We start from the raw sequence: 25,109 nt of genomic DNA, 5'->3' as shown, positions 1-25,109 counted from the left end.
TGAACATATTGTAAACTGAATCCAGAAAGAGCGTGTAGCATTTTCCCTCTTGGTATTCACCATCTGAGAGGTACAGTCACTGAAATATCAGTGCATTTTATCCAAATACATACAGGAAGTGTCCCCCCCCCTTCATTTAACTGCTGGGATTTATTTGTGTGTTTTGTAGTTTTGTAGTGATCTGTAGGGTCGACCAGCTCTGTGTCTCTGTGTTGGCACTTTCAGTTCTTGCTTCACAAGGGGAAATGAGATAGGAGAGAGTGAATGAATCAACACAAACTTTTCTTTAAAAAAAAAAAAAAATCAACACAAGGCAAACTACCCTGCTGATGGTAGTAGCTTGTTAGCTGGTGTGACTTCTTATTCTCTGGACAAGATTTTTGATGGTGAGCTCGGTTCGCTTGTTTAATCTTCATAAGTGGTGTTCTATTCTGAGATAAAAAACAGACAAAAGACTTCTTTTTAAATGTTTCTCTGATATGACTCTTCTGGGGATCAGAGGAATAACACTCAATATTTTTCTACCTAATGATTATTTGTAGGTCATAGTTGTCAACCAGATTCTCAAAGGTTGTCATAGTTCACACACCCAGAGAAACACTCCTTCAGTATGACAGTGAATGTAGTCACCCTTTTGAATTTCTGTCTTTAGATGCTGTACCATCCATGAGTTTGGATTACTGCCTGTAAGCATGGCCTCTTTTTTCTTTCTTCTTCCCATTAGTGTGACAGAGCTGATCCTAACCTTTTACCATTTGATATGTCCGGTTGGTGTGAAGTGAACACAGAGTTAACATTCGCTGTGTGCTTTCCTCCCTTTGGAATTGTTTGAACTGGCAGAGCTCCTGAGTCAGCAGTGTATTCGAGTTATGCCAAGTAGACTCTCCTTTTCAGTGCTGGATCTACATACAAAGTTAACCAGTTAAGGTTTCTAAAAACACTTACTTATAACTGTTTGAAAAGTGCTTATGTTTGCTTTGAAATTTCTGAAGCTAAATCATACATCCATGGTGTGGCTACTAGAATTCAAAGTTGACTTATTCTTGTGGTGATTAAGATCCAGGAAAGAAAAGGAGGACCTCCTCCTTTTGTCAGGCTGTGGGTCAAAGTAAGGAGAATTATTTAGTACAGTGTTGTCACTCTTAGTCATGTGAACTCTCAATGCTTTCCTGACCTCTTTGTTTAGAGAAAATATTCTTAAAACATGGACATCTGCTTGACGTGCAGTGGAGGGACTCTTCAGACAACACCTGACTATGTCGCTGAATTAACCCTATTCATTAGGCTTCAGAGTCATTCAAGGAAAAGGACACAGCTTTGTGGCAAGGTGCCAAACACATGCCAGTTTGAGTAAAATATATGCTGTTCTGTTATTTTCCCCTCTCCCACTGTTTGGGCATCATCAAATCATCCCGCTGTTGGTTGGGATGGGAGAGAGGAATCTGACAACAGTGGGGGTGGGGGGAAGAGGTTGTATAGAATGGCTTTATTCCTGGATATATATTTTATACATCATCAAAGTACATACATGCATGCACACAAACTATGAAAAGCTAGATGAAGGGTGCAATCTTGGCTCCAGGTTTAACTTGCCTGTTTTAATTAAGAAAAAGACAGCGTATATAATGGTTATGCTAACATGTTTTAGAGCATGTTCTACTTTCTGTATGAGATTTCTCTGATACTGCATTTCTTTTTCTATTACCAAACATGATTAATGTGCCACATAGTGTTAACTGTGCTCTTTCCCTAAAGACATCAAATGGGAGGCAGCATGTAGAAGCTAAATTATTCGGAGAGGAGTCAGTGATTGATTTAAATATAAAAGGATTAATTGGTCCCTGAACCAGACTATTAAACTGTACTGTGATCTTGACTGAAAGTGGAAGAATTACAAGTGTGTTGCATAGAATAAATTAATATATTTTTCATGGCTTTAATCCTTTTCTCTGTATTGCTTATTGTGGTTTTTATGTACTACATGCTATTGTGTGCTTAATTGATGCAGAGGGGACTCAGCCTATAGTGATTAAATGGGTAGAGGGATAGACCTATCCATTGATTTTTAAGAGGATTGTTCTCCCAGAGCAGCTGACAAAGGAGACCAGAAAAAGAATATTTCTAGGAACTCTTACCAGTGATGACTCTGGGCACAGAAGTTAAGTGTAACTGAATAAGAAATTTAAAAGTTTACGTTGTGTGAGTGTATTGTTCAAGGTGAACATCAGCTAATGGTGGATGAATGCAGCCCTTTACCCTTCGGAGAATTGCATTGAGGCTTCAGTTCTTGAGGGTGAACAGTGTAATGGCACCAAACCCGAGGAAGCTTTCTTCATTTTTATTACTATTTCTATTCAAACAGTATTGATTTTTTTTTTTTTTAAACTTTCATTCCATCTCAAAGGTTTATACTTCAGGTTGACAGGATGCTGCTCTTGAAGACTATCAGCCTTATGTTTCCTTTCCAGGGAGAATGAATTTCTGTTTATTCACCTCTCTTATATTGCTACCTTTCTAAATAGGTCTTCATATAAATTCTGCTTTCAAATAGTAATCTTGGTAATAAAGGGAGAGCAGAACAGTATGGTTCGGAAGACTGAGTTAAGAATTCATGCATTTTTGACTTTACTGTCAATACACATGTCAAGTTTCAGAATGGAGTATTCAAGATACTTCTCTTTACCCTCTTTCAGTACATCTTTCCCTTATAATTTGGTGTGCTTTGCCTTTCAGTATTCTATCTGCTTCTGAGTAATCAGTCCATGTGGGATATTTTTAAATAGGTACAGCTTATCTGAAAATTGAGATACGGAATCATTACAATCTCAGGAGTGAAGGTACTATTAAAGGTCATCCTGTTCCCTTCCCCTTTCAGTATGCTTGAGTTTCTTTCACCACACCTTGACACATAGCAAATATATTACCCTTCTTGTCAGCCCATATTGTCTTTTTTTTCCTAAGATTTTATTTGTTTATTTGACAGACAGAGATCACAGGTAGGCAGAGAGGCAGGCAGAGGGAGGGGGGAAACCGGCTCCCTGCTGAGCAGAGAGCCCGATGTGGGGCTCGATCACAGGACCCTGGGACCATGATCCGAGCCGAAGGCAGAGGCTTAACCCACTGAGCCACCCAGGTGCCCCAGCCCATATTGTCTTTAAACAACCCAAGTAGAAAGTCTACACTGAATTGAAGTGTATTTTTTTGTAGTTCCTGTATCAGTGGTTCCTGGTCAGTATGCCTGAGTTCTCCGATATGCCATGAAGTATTGACCATCGTGTTGCCACATTTTAATCAATGTATAAAATTGATATTTGCCACAATTGAGGGTAGCACATACTCTCTCAGCAATAGTTATAAAACACCATGCTGACCAAAACAGGTTTCATGGTAGGGTGTACTTTAGTGTAGTTGTGCATGAAGGATTATTTATGTCTCTTCCTAAATTGCCTCAATTCTAGGTTAAATATCTCTACTTGCTTCAATTGTTGTCATGTTGGCCAGGTTGTAAATTATTTGTAAATCATTCTCTTTCAAGTGTGGTCCAGTTTGCTTACCATGCTTTTTACGTGTGGTGTCCAGAATTAACTGAACACTACTGGCCTAACATAGAGCTGGAGCACGTTGATTGTTCACTTCCTTGAGCCTGCTTCCCCCTCTCTCTCTGCCTGCCTTTCTGCCTACTTGTGATCTCCCTCTTTCTCTCTGTCAAATAAATAAATAAATAAGAAATTCCAGTCTGTACATTTTTTGTAGAATACCATTTGATTTGACTCTTCCTTAACATTGGAATGGCCTGATTTTCATGAGGCTAACTGATAAGTTAGAAGTCATACGGCTATTTGCTGAAGTCCCCAAATTGATTTTTGCATTATTTTACCTTTTTTTTTTTTTTAAGATTTTATTTATTTATTTGACAGACAGAGATCACAAGTAGGCAGAGAGGCAGGCACAAGAGAGAGGAGGAAGCGGGCTCCCTGCAGAGCAGAGAGCCCGATGCGGGGCTCGATCCCAGGACCCTGAGATTATGACCTGAGCCGAAGGCAGAGGTTTTAACCCACTGAGCCACCTAGGGGCCCCTCTTTATTTTACTTTTAAGTATTATTGAATTCAGACAGAATGATCTCTTTCTTTCCCTTTAAAAAATTCATTTACTAATGTTTTGTTCACTAAATTTAGGAGGTAAAGGATAAACTCAAAATTCATTAGACATTTTTTTTTCAGGAAAATTGAGAAATTGATTTTGTTAAAATAATTCTTTTGATTCCGTGAATGAATAGGCTTGAGAACTAACTTTACTGTTGATGGAATGGAAAATATGTATTGAGTAAGTGGATATAAGACGTAATGAACATATGCTTCGATTATTGGAGGATGTAGAGATAACCTCTAAAAATATGGGGGAGATTGGCACCTTATATTAGCACTTATAAACAGGTTACCATTAATGTTATAATGTGTATTCCTATTATGTTTTTTCTTTTAAAATATATGTATTGATTAAAATCTTTACTTTGTATAAATTATGTAATATTCTAAAAAAACTAAAGACATCAGGATAATGTATTAGTTTTATTCTTGCTGCCGAAACAGATTACCACAAAGTTGATGGTGATTTATTATCTTACAAATTTATTATCTTTTCAGTTCTGGGTATCAGAAGTCTGAAATGGGCCTTACCAGGCTAAAATCATGATGTTGGCAGGCTCACACTCCTTTCTAGACACTTTGGGGGAGAATCTTTTTCTTTTCCTTTTCCAGCTTCTCTTGGCTTGTGGCCCTTTTCTATTTTCAGAGCCACGGTGGCTATTTGAGTCTTTTTCACACACTATAGCTATGACACTATCTTTCTGCCCCTCTCTTGCTCATTTTAAGACTCTTATAATTATATTGGGCCCTTGGTAATCCAAAATAATCTCTTTGTTTTAAGGTCAGTTGATTAGCAGCAGTAATCCATCTGCAACCTTAATCCTCCCCGCCACGTGGCAAATAAACTATTCACAGTTCTGGGGATCAGCACAGGAGCATTTTTAGGAAACCATTTTGCTGTTTATCACAGATTATAAGATAAATGTGCTTTTGCAACTCAGATTTAAGCTAAAATTCTGTACAATCCACAATGTTAACATTTTGCTTCTTTTTAAGATTTCATCTCTTGAGAGAGTGAGCAAGAGAGAGCACAAGCCGGAGGGCAGGGGGCAGAAGCAAAGGGAGAGGGAGCTGACTTCCCACTGAGCCTGGAGCCCAATGTGGGACTCAGTCCCAGGGTCTTGAGATCATGACCTGAGCTGAAGGCAGGCGCTCAACTGACTGAGCCACCCAGGCACCCCCTTGCTTTATTTTTTTGATTGCATATGTATAACTATATTGATGTATAAAATACAGTATAAGATATACATTTGTTACAGTGTTTATAGGTCAGTAAGTATTTCTAAATTGAGCACATTTATGTAATGTGCACTCAGGTCAAGAAGTAGAATGTTACCACTTGGCCCCCTGGGTAGCTGAATCATTAAGCCTCTGCTTTTGGCTCTGGCTCAGGTCCTGATCCCAGTATCCTGGGATCAGGCCCCTGCATTGGGCTCCCTGCTTGGCGGGAAGCCTGCTTCCCCTTCTCCCACTCTCCCTGTTTATGTTCCCTCTCTTGCTGTCTCTCTGTCAAATAAATAAAATCTTTAAAAAAAAAAAATGTTACCAGCACTCTAAGACCTCCTTCATTCTTCTTTCAAGTCCCAAGCATAAGCACTATTCTACCAGCTTAGTTTCATTAGTTTTTATATTTTATGTAAATAGAATCATACAATATGTACTTTTTGGCTTGTCTTCTCTTGTTCAGCACTGTTTGTGATAGTCATTGAGGTTGCTGTGTGTAGTTGTATGTCACCGATTCTGATTGCCATATAGGATTCTGTTGTGTAAATATAGCTTGATTTATTTATCCATCCTACTATTGACAGGTGTTTGGGTAGTTTCTAGTCTTGATACATGTTTAAAATTAGTAAATAAGATTCGGTCAGAGTCATTTGGAGAAAAAGTACATCTGAAGGAGTTTCTTGTACTTGAGTAAATGACCCTGGCCAGATTAAGTGAAAACCAGTGACTAGCATATCCCCCCCCCCCCACTTTTGTTAGTATTATGAGAGGGGAAATTATTTTAAGTGGAAATCTCTGAATTTAACATAAGATTGTGTGATTGCTTCAAATTGTGATATTAATCAGATTTGAAGGTGTGATTACTAATTAGGAAAAATGTATTTATTCAGATGATAATTTGATTCAGATAATATTTCATAACTTCATTATTTGTTCAGTGAATTTTTTTACTAAACTTAGTTGTACTTCTTAAGAAATAGTTTTGAAAGGAGAAAATGTGAATGGGTTAGTTAGATTCAGTTTAATCTATTAAACTCCAAATGAAAGTGGTAGAGAATATGTGTGTGTGTTGGTATAGCTTTTATCACTAAAATAAACCAATAAAAGATTAGGAAAAAAGCACCACAACAATTTTTTAAAATCTCTTTACCTGTTGTTAGGAGAAGTATCATGAAAAGATATGGTTCACATACTGCTTACTGAAAACATGGTAGCATGTGAAAAGTTGCCTCAACTACGACTGATTCTTGATAATGAAAGGAGATTCTCTGACAGAGTCTTCTTATCTCTAAACCTTTTGCAAATTGGTGCTCTTAAAAAAAAAAAAAGATTAACATTAATAATTCTTAACATATTTTTTTGGCATTGACCAGATGCTGATTGTATGTGATTGTCATTAAATGCATAACTACTATGCACATTAGAATAGTTTGAAGAGTGGGTGTTTATTGGGTATCTCTGGGCTGTGCACCAACTTTTAGGTGTTCCATCTTCAGGTGATGTTTCCTGTATTTCTTGTCCCTTTAATGCCATTCTTACATTGAATAAATACTATCTTTTAGGTTTACAGCCCCTGATAACTCTGAGTTCCTATATCTCCCCCCTTTTTTTTTTTAAATATCTTCTCACATGAGTTTTACCTCATTAGGAGAAATTGTTTTTAATTGTTAAGAATCAAAGTTAATTTTGTTCAGAATTTATGAACATATTGCAAAACATGTAGCTGTCTTTGACTTCATGATTTTAAATAGACTCCAAGAAAAGTATAGAATCATCTTACATATATTTTTCTGTTGGTTTTAGCTGTCAGATTTATTTTTCTTATGTTAGGGATAAGACGGTTGGGATCACAAGCAGTGCTGATGATTAAAGGCTGCACTGTGTTTTGATTAAAGAAAAAAAAAAAACGTAGCTTTCTGGAATAGGCCTGTGGTATGGGGAGAGTATGCAAGATAAATACTCGCTGATAACAGCATTCTACCAAATAAGTGTCAGTTCCAATTTTATTTTGCCTTTGCTGGGAAAACTGTGACCTCCTTGGAGTACTGGTGAGTGAGACATTTTGCAATAGTGCTGAATATAAAAGGCCCTGCTCTCTGGTAGGCTAATGCCAAATGTTGGAAAGCCTTTAAAGAATTTGCCAAGCCACACTGAGCTGAATATCAGCTGCTAGATCTGAAATAGTACAGTATAAAAAAGTAGATTCCCCCTTCCATTTTGTTTATTGTAGCCATTGCCTTTTAAAAATATAACTGTGACCATTACTGTGAGTAGGGACAGAGGGTAATTTTATAATGTTCTACTATTCAGTTTGTATATCAGTGCTCATTAAATGCATATTATAATATAGCACTGTTAGTTCCTTACATACATAGACTTGGGGTATGAGAGAAAAAGGTATGGTTTCTCAGTATGGATTCTTCTTTTTCCTGCCTCATCATGTTCTAGAAGTATTTAAGGTAGTTTACATATTAATAAATATACTGAAACCAGAAAAACTAATAAGGATTGATACTCAGGTATGATGGAAAGTAAAGTACATTAGTGGAGTATGGAGAAATAATACTTTGAAAGCAAAGAAGACTACATATCTAGCACCATTATTTGTTAACAGATTGGGGGGGTGGTGTTGCTTGTTGGACCATGTAGGTGAAATCCTACTTGGTATTGTTCACCTGATGAATGGCAACATACTGGAATTTCCGTCTGCTTCACACTTCTTTTGTCAGGTCATTTCTCACACTCTGAGCTGGGTGTGGGAATGTAGGTAGATGTCAGATGTCTGTCCCTGTGTTTCTTTTAAGCTGTGACGGTCACTCTGCCATCACTACTGCTTTGGCTCCTCCTCAGGTGGCAGAATCTGTCAACCGTCGTTAGATATTTGTGTAAACAGAAGAAAACTTGGTGATTTTAAGATGTACTATACAAGTGAATTTTGTTTTTTGGGGGGATTTTATTTTAGCAATAAGAAACAATAGAGAAGGGCTAGTGTATGCCCTCAGGCAGACAGGCAAAAGGATATAGAAAGTTTTAGCAGGGCGCCTGGCTGGCTCAGTTTGGCAGAGCATGTGACTCTTGATCTCAGGGTTGTGAGTTCAAGCCCCATGTTGAGTGTAGAGATTAGTTAAAACTAAAATCTTAAAAAAAAAAAAAGAAAAGCCCTTAGCTATGTTAGTATCAGTTGATCCTTTATTGGTCTTAGCAATATATAGTGTCTTCACGGTATTTAATGAAAAAAAAATGGTAGAAAAATTTCTGTGGCTTTCCATTAACCCCCTCATTGCTCTACTCCCTCGCCACATAAACTTTGTTACTATCTCTTAAAACAACCAAAAAATGAATAAAAGGTTTTTTTAAATACTTAAGAAAAAAGCAAGCAAGCATGTCTTAACGTGGCAAGCAATAAAAGTACTGTGGTGGTTATGAGTTACCTAATATAAATGTCACTTTAATCTGTATTCTCTCCCTGGCATGTTCCCATTGAATTTTCAAAGGGCTGTCCAGAGACTGTAACTAGATAATCTGGCCTAGTTTAGTAACCTCAAGAGAGATTTTAGTAAGATGACTTTCATAAGCCTTCTCAAATTTTGTATATGCTGGCTTCTGATTTTCAAGCACATATCACTGACTAGAGCCGCTCGTATGTCTATTTTGGCATTTTGAAAATTACCTTACACAGTTTGTATCATTAGGATGGAAGTCCTCAAGCTTTCCAGCCATTGGATCAAAGATGTATAGGGAGTCATGGCCTCTGCACTGTCTAGTAAGTGAGGCACCCAGGGAGAAACACTAAGTCCTTCAGGGCACTAGGACACTGTTTTGCATTAATGTAAGATGTGCTGCTGGTTTGTTACCACTGCAGTGCCAGGAATGGTTCCCTTGTGATTGTCAAGAAATAGTGCACTGCACCAGTGCCAAATTTACTGCCAGTGAACAACTTAGCTTTGAGGATGGAAGGGTAGAAAGGAGAAGTCATAGAGCTTGCTGATTTAATATATATTGTGTGTGTAAATATATATAGTTATTAGTATATATACAATGAAGGAAAATTGTTCAGTGAGGCAGTTTTGTATTATAATAATTTACTTGGTAATTCTTTTTCTTAGAAGGGTGATTTCATAAAAGTATAATGGTAATTTGACAGTTACAATGCAAGTGCTTGCTCTCATTTAAAAAAAAAAAATTATGTCATTAACTTTCCTGGACATTTTCATTGCTTTTGTATCAGGCTTAACTTATAATTTATAGGGAAGATATATGAAACAGTGAAAGCATCTCAGAGTGTTATGAAATAATTTAATTGTCTTGTTATTTGAATATTATAATGCTTTCCTCTTTTTTAAAAGAGAGAAGTTAAGACTTGTCCCATAAGAGAAAGGTCATATGCCACTATGCTAGTGAGCAAAGGGTTTCTACATAGTCTTTGTGAAAGCTGCCAAAGTAAACAGTATATTTTTTAAGGAAAGGAAATGATAAAATAGCATTAGCAAAATATTCCCAAATGAGGATCTGTAGAGTGAGGCAAATTACTTCTGGCAAGAGATTTGGTTAATGACAGCTTGGAAAATTTTAAGATAAGTTCATAACACAGAAAGCATTTAGATAAAATTATCTAAATGTGTTCTGCATTGTGAATCTGTTATCAAAACACTTTTTTACACCATGAAAAGAATAGGAGTTTATTAATATTCATAATGCATTTTGAAAGCACATGTAATACTTGCTTTCCAAAAACTCAGTGTAAGAAGTAAAAAAAAATTTTTTTTTTTAAAGATTTAGAATATTGTAGGAGAATAAAATGATCTGGAATACTAGTCCTTCTTTTTTTTTTTTTTGCATTTATGCAGGTCCTTTCCCAACTACAGTGGTACAACCCCCACCAGTCCCTTGTGTTTCCTGAGTAAACAGTTTTAAAAGTTGCCTTTTCCCGTATCCCTGGAAATTACATACTGTTGCCTTCTAGTAATAATTAAACTTCTTTCCACTTTAAATATATTCACTGTGTGTATCAGTGTTCTTGTTCTCTCAAGGTAGAACTTTCTGAAAAAAAAAAGTAATTTAATCTTTGGTTATGACTGAAGCTGCATTCATTCAGTGACTGTAAGTATTGTGTGTTATGAGCTGTGCTAGGTGGCTGGAACACCGAGGGCTTAAGGAGCTCTCATTAGGGCGGGAGGGGACCATCAAAATAAGTAACATGACAGGTCCTCTGAAGGAAACCACTGGAGTGATGGAAGCCTTGGACATACAAACTAATGTAGCAAGAGATGGTATTGGAAAGATAGAGTGCAACCATGTTGCTTTTCTTACTGGAATGCAGTTTCAGTTTTACTTCTTGAATCTCTGAGAATAGAGAATTTTACCCAATTATAACAATAAGTTGGAATATGTGATATTTTATAAATAGGAGGAATACTTTTTCTCCCTAGACCCCCCCTCATTCCCACAGGTTCATGTCATTCTTTTATAAACTGATAATTCTTTAAGATTGCGTAGGGTACAGGGGCGCCTTGGTGCCTCAGTCAGTTAAATGTCTGTCTTCAGGATCCTGGGTTTGAGCCCTGCATTAGGCTCTCTGCTCACTGGGGAGCCTGCTTCTCCCTCCCCCAACCACTGGTGCTCTCTCTCTCAAATAAATAAATCTTTTTTTTTTTTAAGATTTTATTTTATTTATCTGACAGAGACACAGTAAGAGAAGGAACACAAGTAGAGGGAGTGGGAGATGGAGAAACAGGCTTCCTGCTGAGCAGGGAGCCTTATGTGGGGCTCCATACCAGGACCCTGGCATCATGACTTGAGCAGAAGGCAGACGCTTAACAACTGAACCACCCAGGTGCCCCAATAAATAAATCTTTTAAAAAAAGATTGCATAGGATAGAAAGCCCTATGAGATATTATAATTATATGTTGAGGTTTTTTTTTTTTAAAAGATTTAATATTAAAGTATACAATTTTGACTGAGGTATCCTACCAGAACTTCTCCATCTTGATATTGCTATACCTTTTAATGTCTTTAGGATCTTGCAATGCAGGCCAGTATAGTAGCTTTATGTTAGTATTTTTGTTCCTTCTTAAGTTTTTAGGTACATTACTCAGGAAAGTAATACTATGCCTAAGGGCTGTTCTCGTCTTGTTTATTTCCATATTCTTAAATCTAGCCGAGTATCTTACACAAGACACTCTCAAGGTGGATAGATGTATTTAGTAAATGTTGATTAAATGAGTTCTTCTGATAGCATGGGTACCAAGTGAGGTAAGTGCTCTCAGTAGCAGGGAAGAAGGAGGTCTCTATGGAAAGAGCTAATATGAGAAAGCTCTATAGAGAAAGTAGAAGTGATGTTGGACTATGAAAGATGGGATTTAAGGAGAATGGAGGTGTGGGAAATGATGTGGGTTATAGGAATGTACGTGGGATATTCACAAAGCATTAACCATTCCAAACTGACTGTCATTGAGAGTTTGTACATAGAAACGGTTTTAAATACAACTTAAAAGGAAAAAGTGGGTTGCAACAGAATGAGGAAAGTCTGGAAAGATGGCAGAGAGGTTTAGACTTTTTCCTCTGGGCAGTGGGGGACTATGACATGGGATTGAGTAGTATTGATTTTTATTACAAATGTGTTTTAGGAGGATTGATTTGGCTGTACTGCTTAGGATGGATAATATAGTCAAAGAACACAGTTCTTCAATCGCATTTACTGAAGAGAATATCCTGTTGACCTATATGTCTAGTCCTTATTTATTTTGTGCTAGTCTCTTTTCTAGTCCAGAGAATATAAACTGCCTTGGTCCCAAAGAGGGTCGCACTATATTATACTCCTCAGCTGTCAGCAGTATGCCTAGAGCAGGCTCTCCCCAGAAGACTGATTAGAAAGATCATCAGAAATCCTCAAGCCTATGGGTAGTATCACCTAGTGCATTGCAGGATGGAGTATCATAGCTTTACACTCGTGTCTTCCCTGTCTCATGACTGAGAGTCTCAGGCTTATTTCTTGAGTCTCCTAGTAAAATGCCAAAAAATTTTAGAGGAAAGACAGTAAAGTATCACAAACTCAGTGAAGCATTAATATGGCATCTGCCCATGCCACATTCCATGCTAAGTCCAGAAGGATAGATAAAATGTGATTTCTGCCCTCACAAAATTGAGTCAGATGGATTGGATGTAAAATGTATGAATATGAAAGTTCTTTGAGATATACACAGAGGGGTATATGGGGGCATTTAGCCTTTTCTAGGAATTTAGAGATGAGTTCTTGGAAAAGATGAGTAGAAGTTAGAGGAATGATAGGGGAAGTTTATTCTAGACAAAAGAACAAAAGCATGAACAAAAGCATCAACATCTGAAGCAGCATGACATACGCGGTAAAAAGTGTCTAGTCCTGAAGCAGACTGGTTGGTTGAGGCTAAGGGGGGGTGGCTCATGAAGTGAGCATATACCAGGACTAACACTGAACATTTTCTTTTTCATGCTCTCCTTGTGCTAATTGCCAGGAGGGAATCTCTGTATGTTATGTTGAGCTATTCAAGAGTAGAAGAGATTTTTCCAACATTATATCTATATATCTATAAATCTTATTTCATATATATAATCTCTCCATGGATATATAGTCTCATGATTCCTGGGTTAGGGAAATATAAATATGTTGCCTAACTTTCTGATGTCTAGGGAAGCACCAGGAATCCTGCACTTACAGACTGACACTGGCATCTTTACCCAGGGGTTATTTTGAAACAAGATATTTTGATGGCTTCTCTCTTTAATTCTGAAGGAAATAGGCCTTTGAAGCTTAGAATAAAGAGTTACAAACATCTGGTGAAATATTTGGAGATCTGCTTGTAGCATAGCTGAAATACGGTAAAGCACTAAGGGAGAATGAAGGGGGAGGGGAGAGAAGGGGAGAAAGGAGAGGGAGAGAAAGAGAATTGGAAGCGGGGAGAGGGATTGAGAGGTTAGGAAGGCAGGAATGGAGAAAGAAAGAAGAGGAACAGAGGAGAGAGAAGGAAGGAGGGAGAAAGGAAGCTTAAAAGGATTTTGAGCTTGGATGAGCTTGTATAAATCATGTTAGAGGTTTGAAGTAAGAATTAATTTCATATTTTGAAAATAGTAAGTTGCTGTAGTGTTCTTTGTATCATCAATAGTGTTTATCTAGGGCTCTTAAAATGACATTCTTGTGAATAACTTTGCACAGATATAAACCCTGTTTATTAATCATAAAATAATTTAGCATTTATTTTACTTTTATTCAAAATTCTCACCTGTTGATTTTTAAAACAAAACTAGTGGTAAATGCTAAAGCTATAGAGCAAACCCCTATGAAGTCCATAATATGAATATTTTCCAATAGTGTAATTATAATCTTGAGTGTGATTTTCATTTTATTGTATTTTATTTTTTAAGATTTTATTTATTTATTTGAGACAGAGAGAGCATGAGCAGGGGGAGAGGCAGAGGAACAGGGAGAACCTGATGTGCGGCTCAATCCCAGAACCCAGAGATCATGACCTGAGCTGAAGGCAGATGCTTAACCATCTGAGCCATGCAGGCGCCCCTTGAACGTGATTAAAACAAAAACAAAAAACAAACAAACAAAACCCTCAAACCTCAGAGATGAAGTTACATAATAAACACACCCACTGCCGTCTAGTCTCCTCCTCCTAGCCCATGCATGACCTTCTCCTCTTTTTCCTCTCTCCTTTCTCCTTCTCTTCTCATTTTTTCTCCTGTCTTTCTGCCTCTTCCTTTTCATCACTTTTACTTTTTTCCTCTCTCCCTTTCTCCTTCCATCCCTGTCTCCCCCTATATCTCATTTCCTTCCTGATGTCTATAGACAGAATATAATGTAGAGGGAGCCTTACAGTTTATAAGAATGTTTTTACCTCCATGGCATCTCTGAGCCCTGTGATCGGTGTACCAGAGATCATACTAGAAAGTGGTTGAGTGCTGTACGGAAACAGAGGAAGAGAATCCTGGCGAGTCGTACCTTTAAATTCTATGGTAAGGATCAGCCTTGCTGGGGGGTTGGTATTTAACCAAAACTTGTAGGAAGCAAGGGAGAGAGCCCTCCGCAGAGCTGGAGAGAGGAGAGGAAGAGAGCTCCAGGCAGGGGGAGCAGCAGTGTTCGGTGGGCCAGAGGAGGAATTGGGATTTGTGTGAGAGACAGCAAGAAGTCTTACTGGGCTGCAATGGAGAGAAAGAGAATGAAAGAGAGCAATTGGCAATTTGGTCAGAACGGTAACTGAGGCTGGCTGTTGAAATTTATTGCATTTTTGGCTTTACATTTTGTGACACAGGAAGCCATTGGAGGCCTGGGTTCTGTGTTCCCTGTTGAATTTCATTGGTCTTTGTTCTTGAGTTATTATTATCCTGCTCTTATTACTGTGGTTTAGTAATAAATCTTGATACTGGTAAGTTAAGTCTGTTGCTTTGATTTCAAAATTGCATTGGCTATTCTTGACCCTTTATTCTTCTGTATAAATTTTAGAATCAGCTTGTCTGAAAACTTACTGGAATATTGGTTGGAATTGCATTGAATTTATAGATCAGTATGGGGGAGGATTGTAATCTTTGTGATACTGATAATCATATTCAGGAATATGGTCTATCTTTTAAGAGTTTATATCTTCTATATTCTTCAAATCAAATTTTCTGTAAATTTCTCCATAGAAGCCTACCATATCTTTTATTAATTTATTAATTTATTAATAAATTAATTAATTTATTTTCTTTTTGGTTTTCATTGCTATTACTAAGGGGGTATTTTTTTCCCATTATATTTTGTGCATGGCATGTGGGAACACAGCTATTGCTGATCTTGTGTCTATCAACCTTAAGAACTTTGTTGTTACTTCTATTAGTTTGTCTGTTGTCTACACTGAAAAAAATCTGAGAGAATTATGTCATCTGCAAATAAAGGTAGTGTTACCTCTTCTTTCTTGATTTTTTACTTCTTTCTCTGTTAGGCTGACTTGGACACCCAGGACAGTGTTGTGTATAAGAGGAGATATCCTTGTCTTGGGTTTTTTAGTAGAGTATCCTTCTAAAGTTTTAACATTAAGCAAGGTAATTGCCTTATCTGTTTAAGTTAGATAATTCCTTTCAACTTTCCATTTGCTAAGAGTTTATTTTTTAAACGATTCTTGGATTTTTAAAATTTTAATATACCCTTTTTTTTTCTCTGTGTGTTGAGATGGATTCTTTGGTTTTTCTCCTTCATCTGTTAATGTACTGTGTTATATTAATAGACTTGCTGATGTTAATCCATTATTTTATTTCAGCATAAACCCCACTTGGTTGTATTGTAGATCTCTGGATCACTTCTTAATTCAATTTATTATTATTTAATTTAGTAGTTTTGTGTCTGTGTTCATGAGTGAAACTGTTAGATGTGACTTTCTTTTTTTCTAACTAATAATATCCGATTTTACTGTCAAAGCTGTACAGGCCTAAAGGAAAGATTTGGAAGGATTTCTCCCATTTATCATTTGTTGAAACAGTTTGAATAGAGAGACTGATTGTTCCTTGAAAGTTTTATAAAACCTTCTAAGCTGATGTTGAATTGGGTGGGCGTATTTCTTAGTTATTCTTTTCAAAATATTTTCTAAATCCTCTATTTTTATAGAAAATTATCCATTTCATGTGTTTGAGATTTATTGGCCAAAGTTACTAAAGTATTTTTTATCATTAAAGGAGTCCTACTTTATCTGTGGTTACGTCCTCTTTTGGGTTCCTTTGTGTCCCTCCCCCCTTAAACAGGCATGTTCCCTACTTGCCTTCCCCAATTCAGTCACCCTTGTGGTTTGTCCTTACTTTAGTTTGCTCAAAGAACAAGTTTGGATTTTGTTAATCCTTTCTATACTTTACTACTACTACTACTACTTCTGCTTCTCTTCTGTTTTATTAATGTGTTTTTGTGATTATTTTCATCTTTGTTTTCATCAAGTTCTTTTTTGCCTCCCTCTGCTCCCAACTTCTTGATTTGAATGTTTACTTCATTTTAAGATTTTTTTTTTTAAAGATTTTAGTTATTTATTTGACAGACAGAGATCACAAGTAGGCAGAGAGGCAGGCAGAGAGAAAGGGGGAAGCATGCTCCCTGCTGAGCAGGACCCTGGGATCATGACCTGAGCGGAAGGCAGAGGCTTAACCCACTAAGCCACCCAGGTGTCCCATTTTAAGATTTTTTTATAGGCATATAAGGATATAAATTACTTTGTAAGCACTGTTTCTTGCAGATTTTGACATGTATTATTTTCATTGTCATTCAGTTTTAAATATTTTGTGATTTCCATTGTAACCTGTGATTTATTTAGAGAGTGAATGTTTAAGTTTCCAGACAAAGGGATTTTATTTTAACCTTTTCTTCTTTTGAACTGTTGATTTCTAACTAAATTGCACTGTCATTATAGAAAGTATATGGTCTGTGTGATACCAGATCTTTGAAATTTAGGACTTATGTGTCTTAGTACCTAGTCCATTTTTGTACTTCTTGCATGTGTTCTTGAAAGAGAATAGATTATTTCTGGAAAGCCAGCATATAAATATATAAATCAAGTATTCAATTTTATATATTTTTGTCATTGCTGTGTCTTTGTTAATTTTGCTTTCTTAATAATTTGCTTATTTTATTAAGTACTGAGAAGAATATGTTGAAATCTGTTGATTGGAGATTTGTCAGTTTCTCCTTGTTATTCTACCAGTTTTTTTCTTTTCACATTTTTAAAATCTATGGCATGCCCTGTGGGTGTGTACATACACATTCAAAGTTGTTTAAGTTTCTTGTTGAATTCCTCTGTTTATTATAATGTAATGATGAACCAAAGTTTTAAAAGTATTTTATTGTTTTGTTTATTGTTATTTCTATACCAGCTTTATTTTAATTTGGATTCACCTAGCATGTCATTTTCTTCATTTTCAATTTTTTGGGGTGGTTTTATTTTTGTACGCTTTTTGTAAGCATACATAGGTGGATTTAGTTGTTTTAGCTACTTTGATGTATCTTTGTCTCTTTGATAGGCAGAGAATGCACAAATAGACCTATCTTTCCAAGTTCATCTTATATTAGTCTTTTTCATTTTTCTAATGATGCAGCCACAATGCCTCTTTATCAAGTTTCCTTTAAAATGTCAAACACTCTCTAACTCTGTTCCTTTGCACATGTAATTCTCTCTTCTTGGAATGGTCTTTACCATGGCCCTCTGTTTTAAAAAGCAAACCTCAGTTTAAGTGCTCCCCCTTTTCTTAAGAGAAGTTCTTCTCTGACCCATTCCAAATAGTATCCCCCTTGTTTTCCTAGTACCTGATTTCTTTTATAGCACCAAAGTTATTTATTCATAGATGTTTATTGGTATGACTATAAAAACTGTTATACTAAGCATTTTACTTACATGTTGATTATTTGATACTAGTGAACAGGAGTAGTAAGATAAGCCAGTACCCCTAAAAGAGTAACACAGCCGAGAAATGGTCTCTAATGGCTGAGGAGCTTGGCGTAAAGAGGGACAAATAAAGACGGTTCATGAATGGGAAAGAATTTGAGTATGGAGGTGCCTTTACGTAGAAAAGGAAATATGTAGTCCTCCAGGACTCGAGGGTGGGGGGTGAGAGAAGTGTGGCTGCAGATGCATTTAAGGTATAAAAGAGGTTAAATAAGGAATAAGGTATAAAAGAGGTTAAATAAAGAATTGCCTGAATCAGACCTGATTTTACTGAATAAAGAGTGGAGAATAAATGGAGTTGAGAAGTCGATAGAATACTTGTCAAAAGGTGTGCCTTAAGAGAATGACCTAAGGCTCCAAGTTTAGTTGGACTGAGTGAAGTTTGCAGTGTTGCTGGTTCTGTGTTCATTTGTTAGTACCTTGTGATCCACAGCATTAGAGGGTTAGTGTAAATGATGCAGGGATGGGTATAAGTTGCATAGTGTGTGATCACACTGATTAGTGAATATATTTTACGGGGGTGAGTGTAGCATTGATTGAAGACAGAATGTCATGAATGTACTATGAGCACCATGTTAAGAAGGGGGGGGGGGAAATGAACTCCTCTTGCTGTGCTCTAAACAAGTGTGACTTTGGGCACAGTCTTCTCCCTGAATTAGAAAGGTGTTGAGCTTGGTCATCTCTAAAGCCCTTTTCAATTTTCACATGATGAGAGTGTATGAAAAGATGAAATTGAGTGAGTAATGGTTTAGGTAAAAGTAGGTGATGGGTGCGAAGAAACAAGTACAGGTATGGAGCTTGTAATAAGTTGTATCTCCTAACTCTTAATGATAACACTAACATAATGTATCTGCAATTGTTTTGTAGAGTCCCTTATTTTCAGTGTTCATTCACATTATCTGATCATCTTTTAACTGTATAAGGGTTGGTAGGGATATAAATTAGTATCACCACTTACAGATAACCTCACCAGAGCAAAGAACATTGTATTTCAAGTCAAATTCCAGTTGTGCCGGGGCGCCTGGGTGGCTCAGTGGTTTGGGCTGCTGCCTTCGGCTCGGGTCATGATCTCAGGGTCCTGGGATCGAGCCCCGCATCGGGCTCCCTGCTCCGCAGGAAGCCTGCTTCCCTCTCTCTCTCTCTCTCTCTCTCTGCCTGCCTCTCTGCCTACTTGTGATCTCTGTCTGTCGAATAAATAAATAAAATCTTAAAAAAAAAAAATTCCAGTTGTGCCTCTAAGAATGGCATTTGCAAGCCAGACTTCTTTTTAGCCCTATTTCCTTATCTGTAAAATCAGGAGGGTTGGCTTTTGTATCATCTGAATTTTACTTTAAGGCAGGTGTCTAGATCAGAGAAATATGGCAGTTGTTATGTATCTGCATTTTATCAAGGGATTTGACATAATCTGTTAGATTTTCCTTTGTGGACAAGAAGTAGTGAATGGGTGGCAGCACCCTAGTGAATTTGTAATTTGGGAGCTATCTGATAAGATGACATAGAATTCTATTCTCAGTGTAGTCTTTTTCACCATTTTTACGATGACATGGGTAAAGATATTGAAGGCTTGCTGATCAAATAGCCAGTACATTGGATAACAGAATCAGAATCAAAGATGATCTCAGCAGGCTTCAACTGAGAGCCAAATATGACAAGATGAAACACCATGGATTCTTCTAGTGCATGCCTGTAGTTGGGCCAACAAGCACACTGCACAAGGATTGGAGGCAGGGGCTTCCTTCAGATCTTGCCTCCATTACTCTCTGTGTGACATATGGCCTCACATTCAAAAGCATAAAAGGATATGAATTGTGAATTCTCTTTCTCCCCCAGTCATGCCGTGTCATTCCCCAAAGGCAAATAGGATTATTAGGTTGTTAAAGTGTATCCTTCCAAAGAAATTTTGTGCCAGTGTAAGCAAATTGTGTATGCATATGTTTCCCCTTCTTCCCATTTTATGCAAGTGGGAGTGTATTACATTGTTTTTGTACCTCAGTATTTTCCCTCATATTTATGATTTTATGTTGGAGGTTCCCACATGTCAGTGTGATAATTTTCTTTTAAGTGTTTGCACAGTATTACTTTTTAGGGATGAATGATAGATCAGAGTTTAGTTAACCAGTTCTTTACTGAAGAACATTTTGGCTATTTTCAGTATTTAACTATTACAAATAATGCTGTAGTCAATAACTGTACAAAAGTTTTATCTATGGAATAAAATCGAAAGGAGTGGTGTTGCTAGGTCAAAGGGAAATTCTATTTTCTAATGTCACTGTTATCATCTCTGCCCTCCTGTGTCACATAATCTTAGAAAAAACAGAACTGTATAGCTGGAAAGGGATATAAATACAATCAAGTTTAGTGGTTCCCAAAGTATGGTCCTTGGGCTTGGAGTAACAGCAGCATCACATGGGAACTTGTAACAAATGCAGATTCTTGGAGCCCATGCTTGACCTCCTGAATCGGAACGTATGAGGTTCCCAGCAGTTTGTGCTCACAGTTGCTTTTACATAGGAAAAAACTATGATCACAAAGGTGAAGTAAATTAGCACTTGTCTGAAGGTGTGACCTCTGACTTCTTTTTGAAACTCTTTTCCCATCATGTCAGATCTTTCCCCCACTGGAGTTTACAGACTACATGCTGTTCTTAACAACATCCACCCTTGCCTCATGCTCTCTCTCTCACTTTTTCTTTTGTCTCTACTACTGAAATCCCATTTTCATTTGTTCTGTTTTCTTGAAGCACTTGGATCTTCCAGTTTGGAAAAGTCACTACATCTTAACCTTCCTTTGGTATTTTGTTTTTACTTCTCTTTCTGTATGAGTGTCTGATGTACATTCATATCAGTCTTTTGTTAGCTTATACATATGCTCCTTGAGGACAAGGATGATGTTTTATTTGTTGTCACTTTAGGCTCCTTGCACCTTCCTAGCATTTACTAATTGGTAGATAAACATTGGTTGCATTTCTTCTCATGCACAGTTGGAAATCAGTGAAATAGAGAACATACTCGGTGCTACGCTCAATATCTGTAACTCTGACCAGTTTTCTTATAAACATGCTATTGACTACACGGGACAGTAGGCATGATGGGGATACGTCAGCTCAGACCCCTCACTGAAGTTCATAGATGGAAAATTAACCCCTATGTAATAAGTGAACCTATATTTTGGTTCTCTTATGTGCCAGGCATAATGTGTGTTGAGGCTGATACGTTTCTAATATCATTTTCAAAAATAAAGGACCATGCATTTTTACATTTTACAGTTTACATTTATACCTGTATACATTTAAATTGTAGGTATCATTTCCTCCTTATGAACTTAAAACTTAAAAGTATGGTGTCAAGGGAAGGGATGTTAAAATTTTTCAAAATTCTTAAAAAATTTGAGTTATTATCGTGTTTACTCTGTTGTGCTAAATATCAAGATAGGTGTTTCTTATTGTTGAAACTTCACATTCTGGTAAAATACCCATTTTCTCAGATTATCTCAACATACTTGTCAGAGAAGAATATAGATGATTCCATGTATGATAGAGTAGAAGTTTTATCACTTTTAGTTCACTTTTTCTTTAAAGCATTAGAATTTTATATCTAAGCAAAATTTAATGTTTTGGGTAGTACTCAGAATCCAGTTTATAATATTTTAGAGAAATTTTGAGAAGAAGCTTATCTTGGAGATGATTTTTTAAATGATAGTTGCCTGGCCTACAGTGACTTTGGTTCATCAGGCAAGTGTTCTTATAAGCTGTCTTGAGAAATGGAGATATTATCACTGGCTTAGGGCCAAAATTAACAACTTTGAAAGAATGTGCTTCTGTAGTAATTTTGAAATTATTTTTCTCCAAGACACATCATTTTTATCAATTTTTAGCTAATTGTGTGGAAAATGGAGAAATGGAATGCTTTAATAAAATTTTGTGATCAGAAGCAAATTGTAAAAATTAAATATAATATTACCAGCCCATTTAGAGTCTTGTATTACCTTAGCAGTTGTATATTGGGGACTTACATACAGCTGTGTCCTTAATTGTCATTTTTAGATGAACAATTTTAACCATGTTTAATGTTGTAAGCTTGTAAATATGATTGTTACTGTTATGTCATACCAAACATAAGCAAAACTGTTTAATCTTTGCCCCCGAATCCATTAAAGTCCAGTTCATATACAAGTGCATGGGAAGGTAGAAAAATGTTATGATTCTTTTTCTGTCCTTAAGAGTTTATAGTCAGCATAGGAGACTTTATGCAAATGAAACGAGGCAATCTGCACAATAGCTTTCTTAATTTCACAGTGTGGCATAACTAGTATCTTTAATTTGTCAGCAAGGTACTGTTATATTATTTGATCAAATCAACTGAATTTTATGCTATTAATATCATCAGAAGCAAGCTTTGATGGGTGATCGATAAAGTAAAGCTGTATCCCATAAGTAGTTCCTGTGCCTAGCACTCATTTCCTACCAAAAATGTAGAATTGAGTTTCTCATTGTTTCCTTTTTAGTGAGCATTTGTCCTGCGCATTCACATTCTTTCTTCATGGGGAAAGTAATGTATGCACAAGTGTGGAGATTGCCCAACACCAGCCAATTTATTTGATCAATGAGGAGCATATACATATGGCTCAGTCTTCACCTGCACCATTTCAAGGTAAGTAAATGGCAATGTCCTGCTGTCTACCTCTCTCACACCAAGTGGAGAGCCATCTTTCCCGGTAAGGTTTGCAGAATGAGATATTATCTTAAATGGGCATTATAAAGCTAAGTGTAAGGGTCAACTTCTGAAGAAGAAAGGAAAAGCTACTATTCACAGTGAAAGCTTGTTAGTATTTTGCTGAAAGCTTAGAGCTTATCACATTTACAACATGGTCTTAGGTGAAGTTGTACTAAGGAATAAAATGTAGAGAATTGCCTTCAGAACAAAAGATCAGTATTTGGCGACAACATGGATGAAACTAGAGCGTATCATGCTTAGCGAAATAAGTCAAGCAGAGAAAGACAACTATCATAGGATCTCCCTGATATGAGGAAGTGGAGATGCAACATGGGGGCTTAAGTGGGTAGGAGAAGAATAAATGAAACAAGATGGGATTGGGAGGGAGACAAACCGTAAGTGACTCTTGATCTCACAAAACAAACTGAGAGTTGCTGGGGGGAGGGGGTTTGGGAGAAGGGGGTGGGATTATGGACATTGGGGAGGGTATGTGCTTTGGTGAGTGCTGTGAAGTGTGTAAACCTGGTGATTCACAGACCTGTACCCCTGGGGATAAAAATATATGTTTATAAAAAATAAAAAATTATAAAAAAAAAAGATCAGTATTTGAAAAATACAATCCAATGAGTAATTGACATCAGAAATTAAAGGTTCTCATTGTTTTGTTTGTTCCATGGTTTCAGGCACAACATGACTTACCGAAAATTACTAATTTTGAAATTTCAATCAGAATCCTTTTTCTAGAGTTGTATACTTTCTTCAGTGATGTTAATATCTTTATTATTTCTTTTAATTAGAGGCTCTGTTGATTGTAGGTATTTGGTTGTAATTTAACTTAATGTGTATATGTTCATTAAATCTCAGCTAATCACCTAGATTATATCACAATAACTCCATGTCCCTGTTTCCTAATCATGATTTCTAAATCTTTGGTTTCGTTTTTAGAGTTCAGAATTTTATATGAATAACTTTTTAAATGTTATAATGTTTTTATGTAATAATATTAGATTCACCCTTCTGGAAAAATCTCTTTTGGTTCAGTCTAATTACTAGAGATGCCTGGTTCAAATGGTCTTAGAATATCATACAAAGTAATTTTTTTTAAAAAACACTGATCTTTTAACAGATTTAACTAAAATATTTTTATTGACATAACAACCTGTCATGGGTGTTTAGCCTCTGTATTACATAAGATTGGTTTTTTATTTCCTGCAGATGATTCTGATTTAATTTGATGAAAACATCTGTTCCTTGCCCTAAAGATATTTGAGCCTTTTAAATTTTTTTTAAGGTAAAAAAGAATGTTGAATCCTCATTTAACTCTCTCCTAATTGTTACCTATTTTTTTTATCCCCTCTTTTTGTAATATTTTAAACCATGTACTTTACCATTCCATAATTTTTGGTATTTGCTGTGTGAACATTTATAAAATTCAAAACCCAGTTCCCAAACTGTATACTTAAGAGTTGTACAATATTTGCATATTATGGAGTACCAGAATTATTCAATACTGTGTTTTGTTAACTATGAAGGTGCTGAAGACCATCTTACTTCATTCTAGACTTTATCACTGAAAACAAAAGCATTTATTTATGATAAGAACAGAAGGATTTCCTAATCATGAGGGGAGGTAACTAATCTAAGTTGGGAAAGATAATATTAGCAATATCAGGTCTCCATAAACCAGTTATTTTAGGTCTTATCGTTTGTTTCTGATGTCTCAAGTGATAGAAGACTTTTTTGTGGGATGTTACCCTGCTTATTTCCCTTGATTGGTGTGGAGGAGGGGCATTCTTGGGGCAGATGTTGGCCTGTAAATAATTTTAGTGAATATAATTAATGTGGGATGTGGGAATTTCCTAGAAGTATTAATATAGAAATATTGATTATTGATGTAGGAATTTCCTAGAAGTATTAATGCAGAAATATTCCCTTTGATTAACTGTGTTGGTTGGACTCAGTATTTTTATCCTATTTGAATCAGTGAGGAACAGCTGAAAGATACCAAGAAATATGTGATGTCTATAGCTATCACCGAATATTGTAATATATCATCCAGCTATCAAAAAAATAAAGCCATCCAAAGAAAGAACATCTCATTTAATGCCTATGCTGAGATTTTTGTAGAGATTAGGATTAAGAAAAAGTTTATCTCTGGAAAAATACTGTTTGGAAGGTTAACTCCCCTAGACTACAAACTGGCTGGGTTATATGCAGCATCATGTTAACTATATTTTTGTGGCTAGGTCAGTGAAAATAACATCAGGTCAAACACTGGAAGAGGTAGAGGGACTTTGAGTCCAATAAGTTTTGCTTAGAGTTGTTTCATCAATGACCTTCAAAACAGTTGTAACTGAAATTATAACTAAGCATTATGTTTCAGACTTGGTACATCAAGACCTTTTTGCTATTACAAGTTATTTTTATATGGTATTTTTAAAATTACAACAAATACCTAGGAATTCTCAGAAACCCTGGAAAATGTGTCCAAGTTCTAGGCAGGTTTTGGGATATATGTATTAAATGGTTTTATTGTAAAAGAGTCTCTGTTCACATTATCAAACTCTTATCAAACAGGTGTATAGAAGCTTT

At 36.4% G+C, this 25,109-nt stretch overlaps 1 protein-coding gene across 2 annotated transcripts in view; it reads left to right on the top strand.

Moving 5' to 3' along the window:
• Positions 1 to 25,109, top strand: part of MED13L (mediator complex subunit 13L) — a 286,581-nt gene that overhangs the window by 199,536 nt on the left and 61,936 nt on the right. For both annotated transcript variants that reach the window (XM_004753301.2, XM_004753300.2), the window contains exon 5: positions 22,309 to 22,454. In XM_004753301.2, the coding sequence (XP_004753358.1) occupies positions 22,309 to 22,454 (146 nt within the window). The remainder of the gene's footprint in view (positions 1 to 22,308; positions 22,455 to 25,109) is intronic.

The sequence above is a fragment of the Mustela putorius genome, unplaced genomic scaffold (assembly GCF_011764305.1).
Source record: "Mustela putorius furo isolate JIRA1106 unplaced genomic scaffold, ASM1176430v1.1 tig00537248_pilon_pilon_pilon, whole genome shotgun sequence".
Lineage (NCBI taxonomy): Eukaryota > Metazoa > Chordata > Mammalia > Carnivora > Mustelidae > Mustela > Mustela putorius.
The sequence above is the reverse complement of the archived record's forward strand: the minus strand, read 5'-3'. Positions and strand labels throughout refer to the sequence as shown.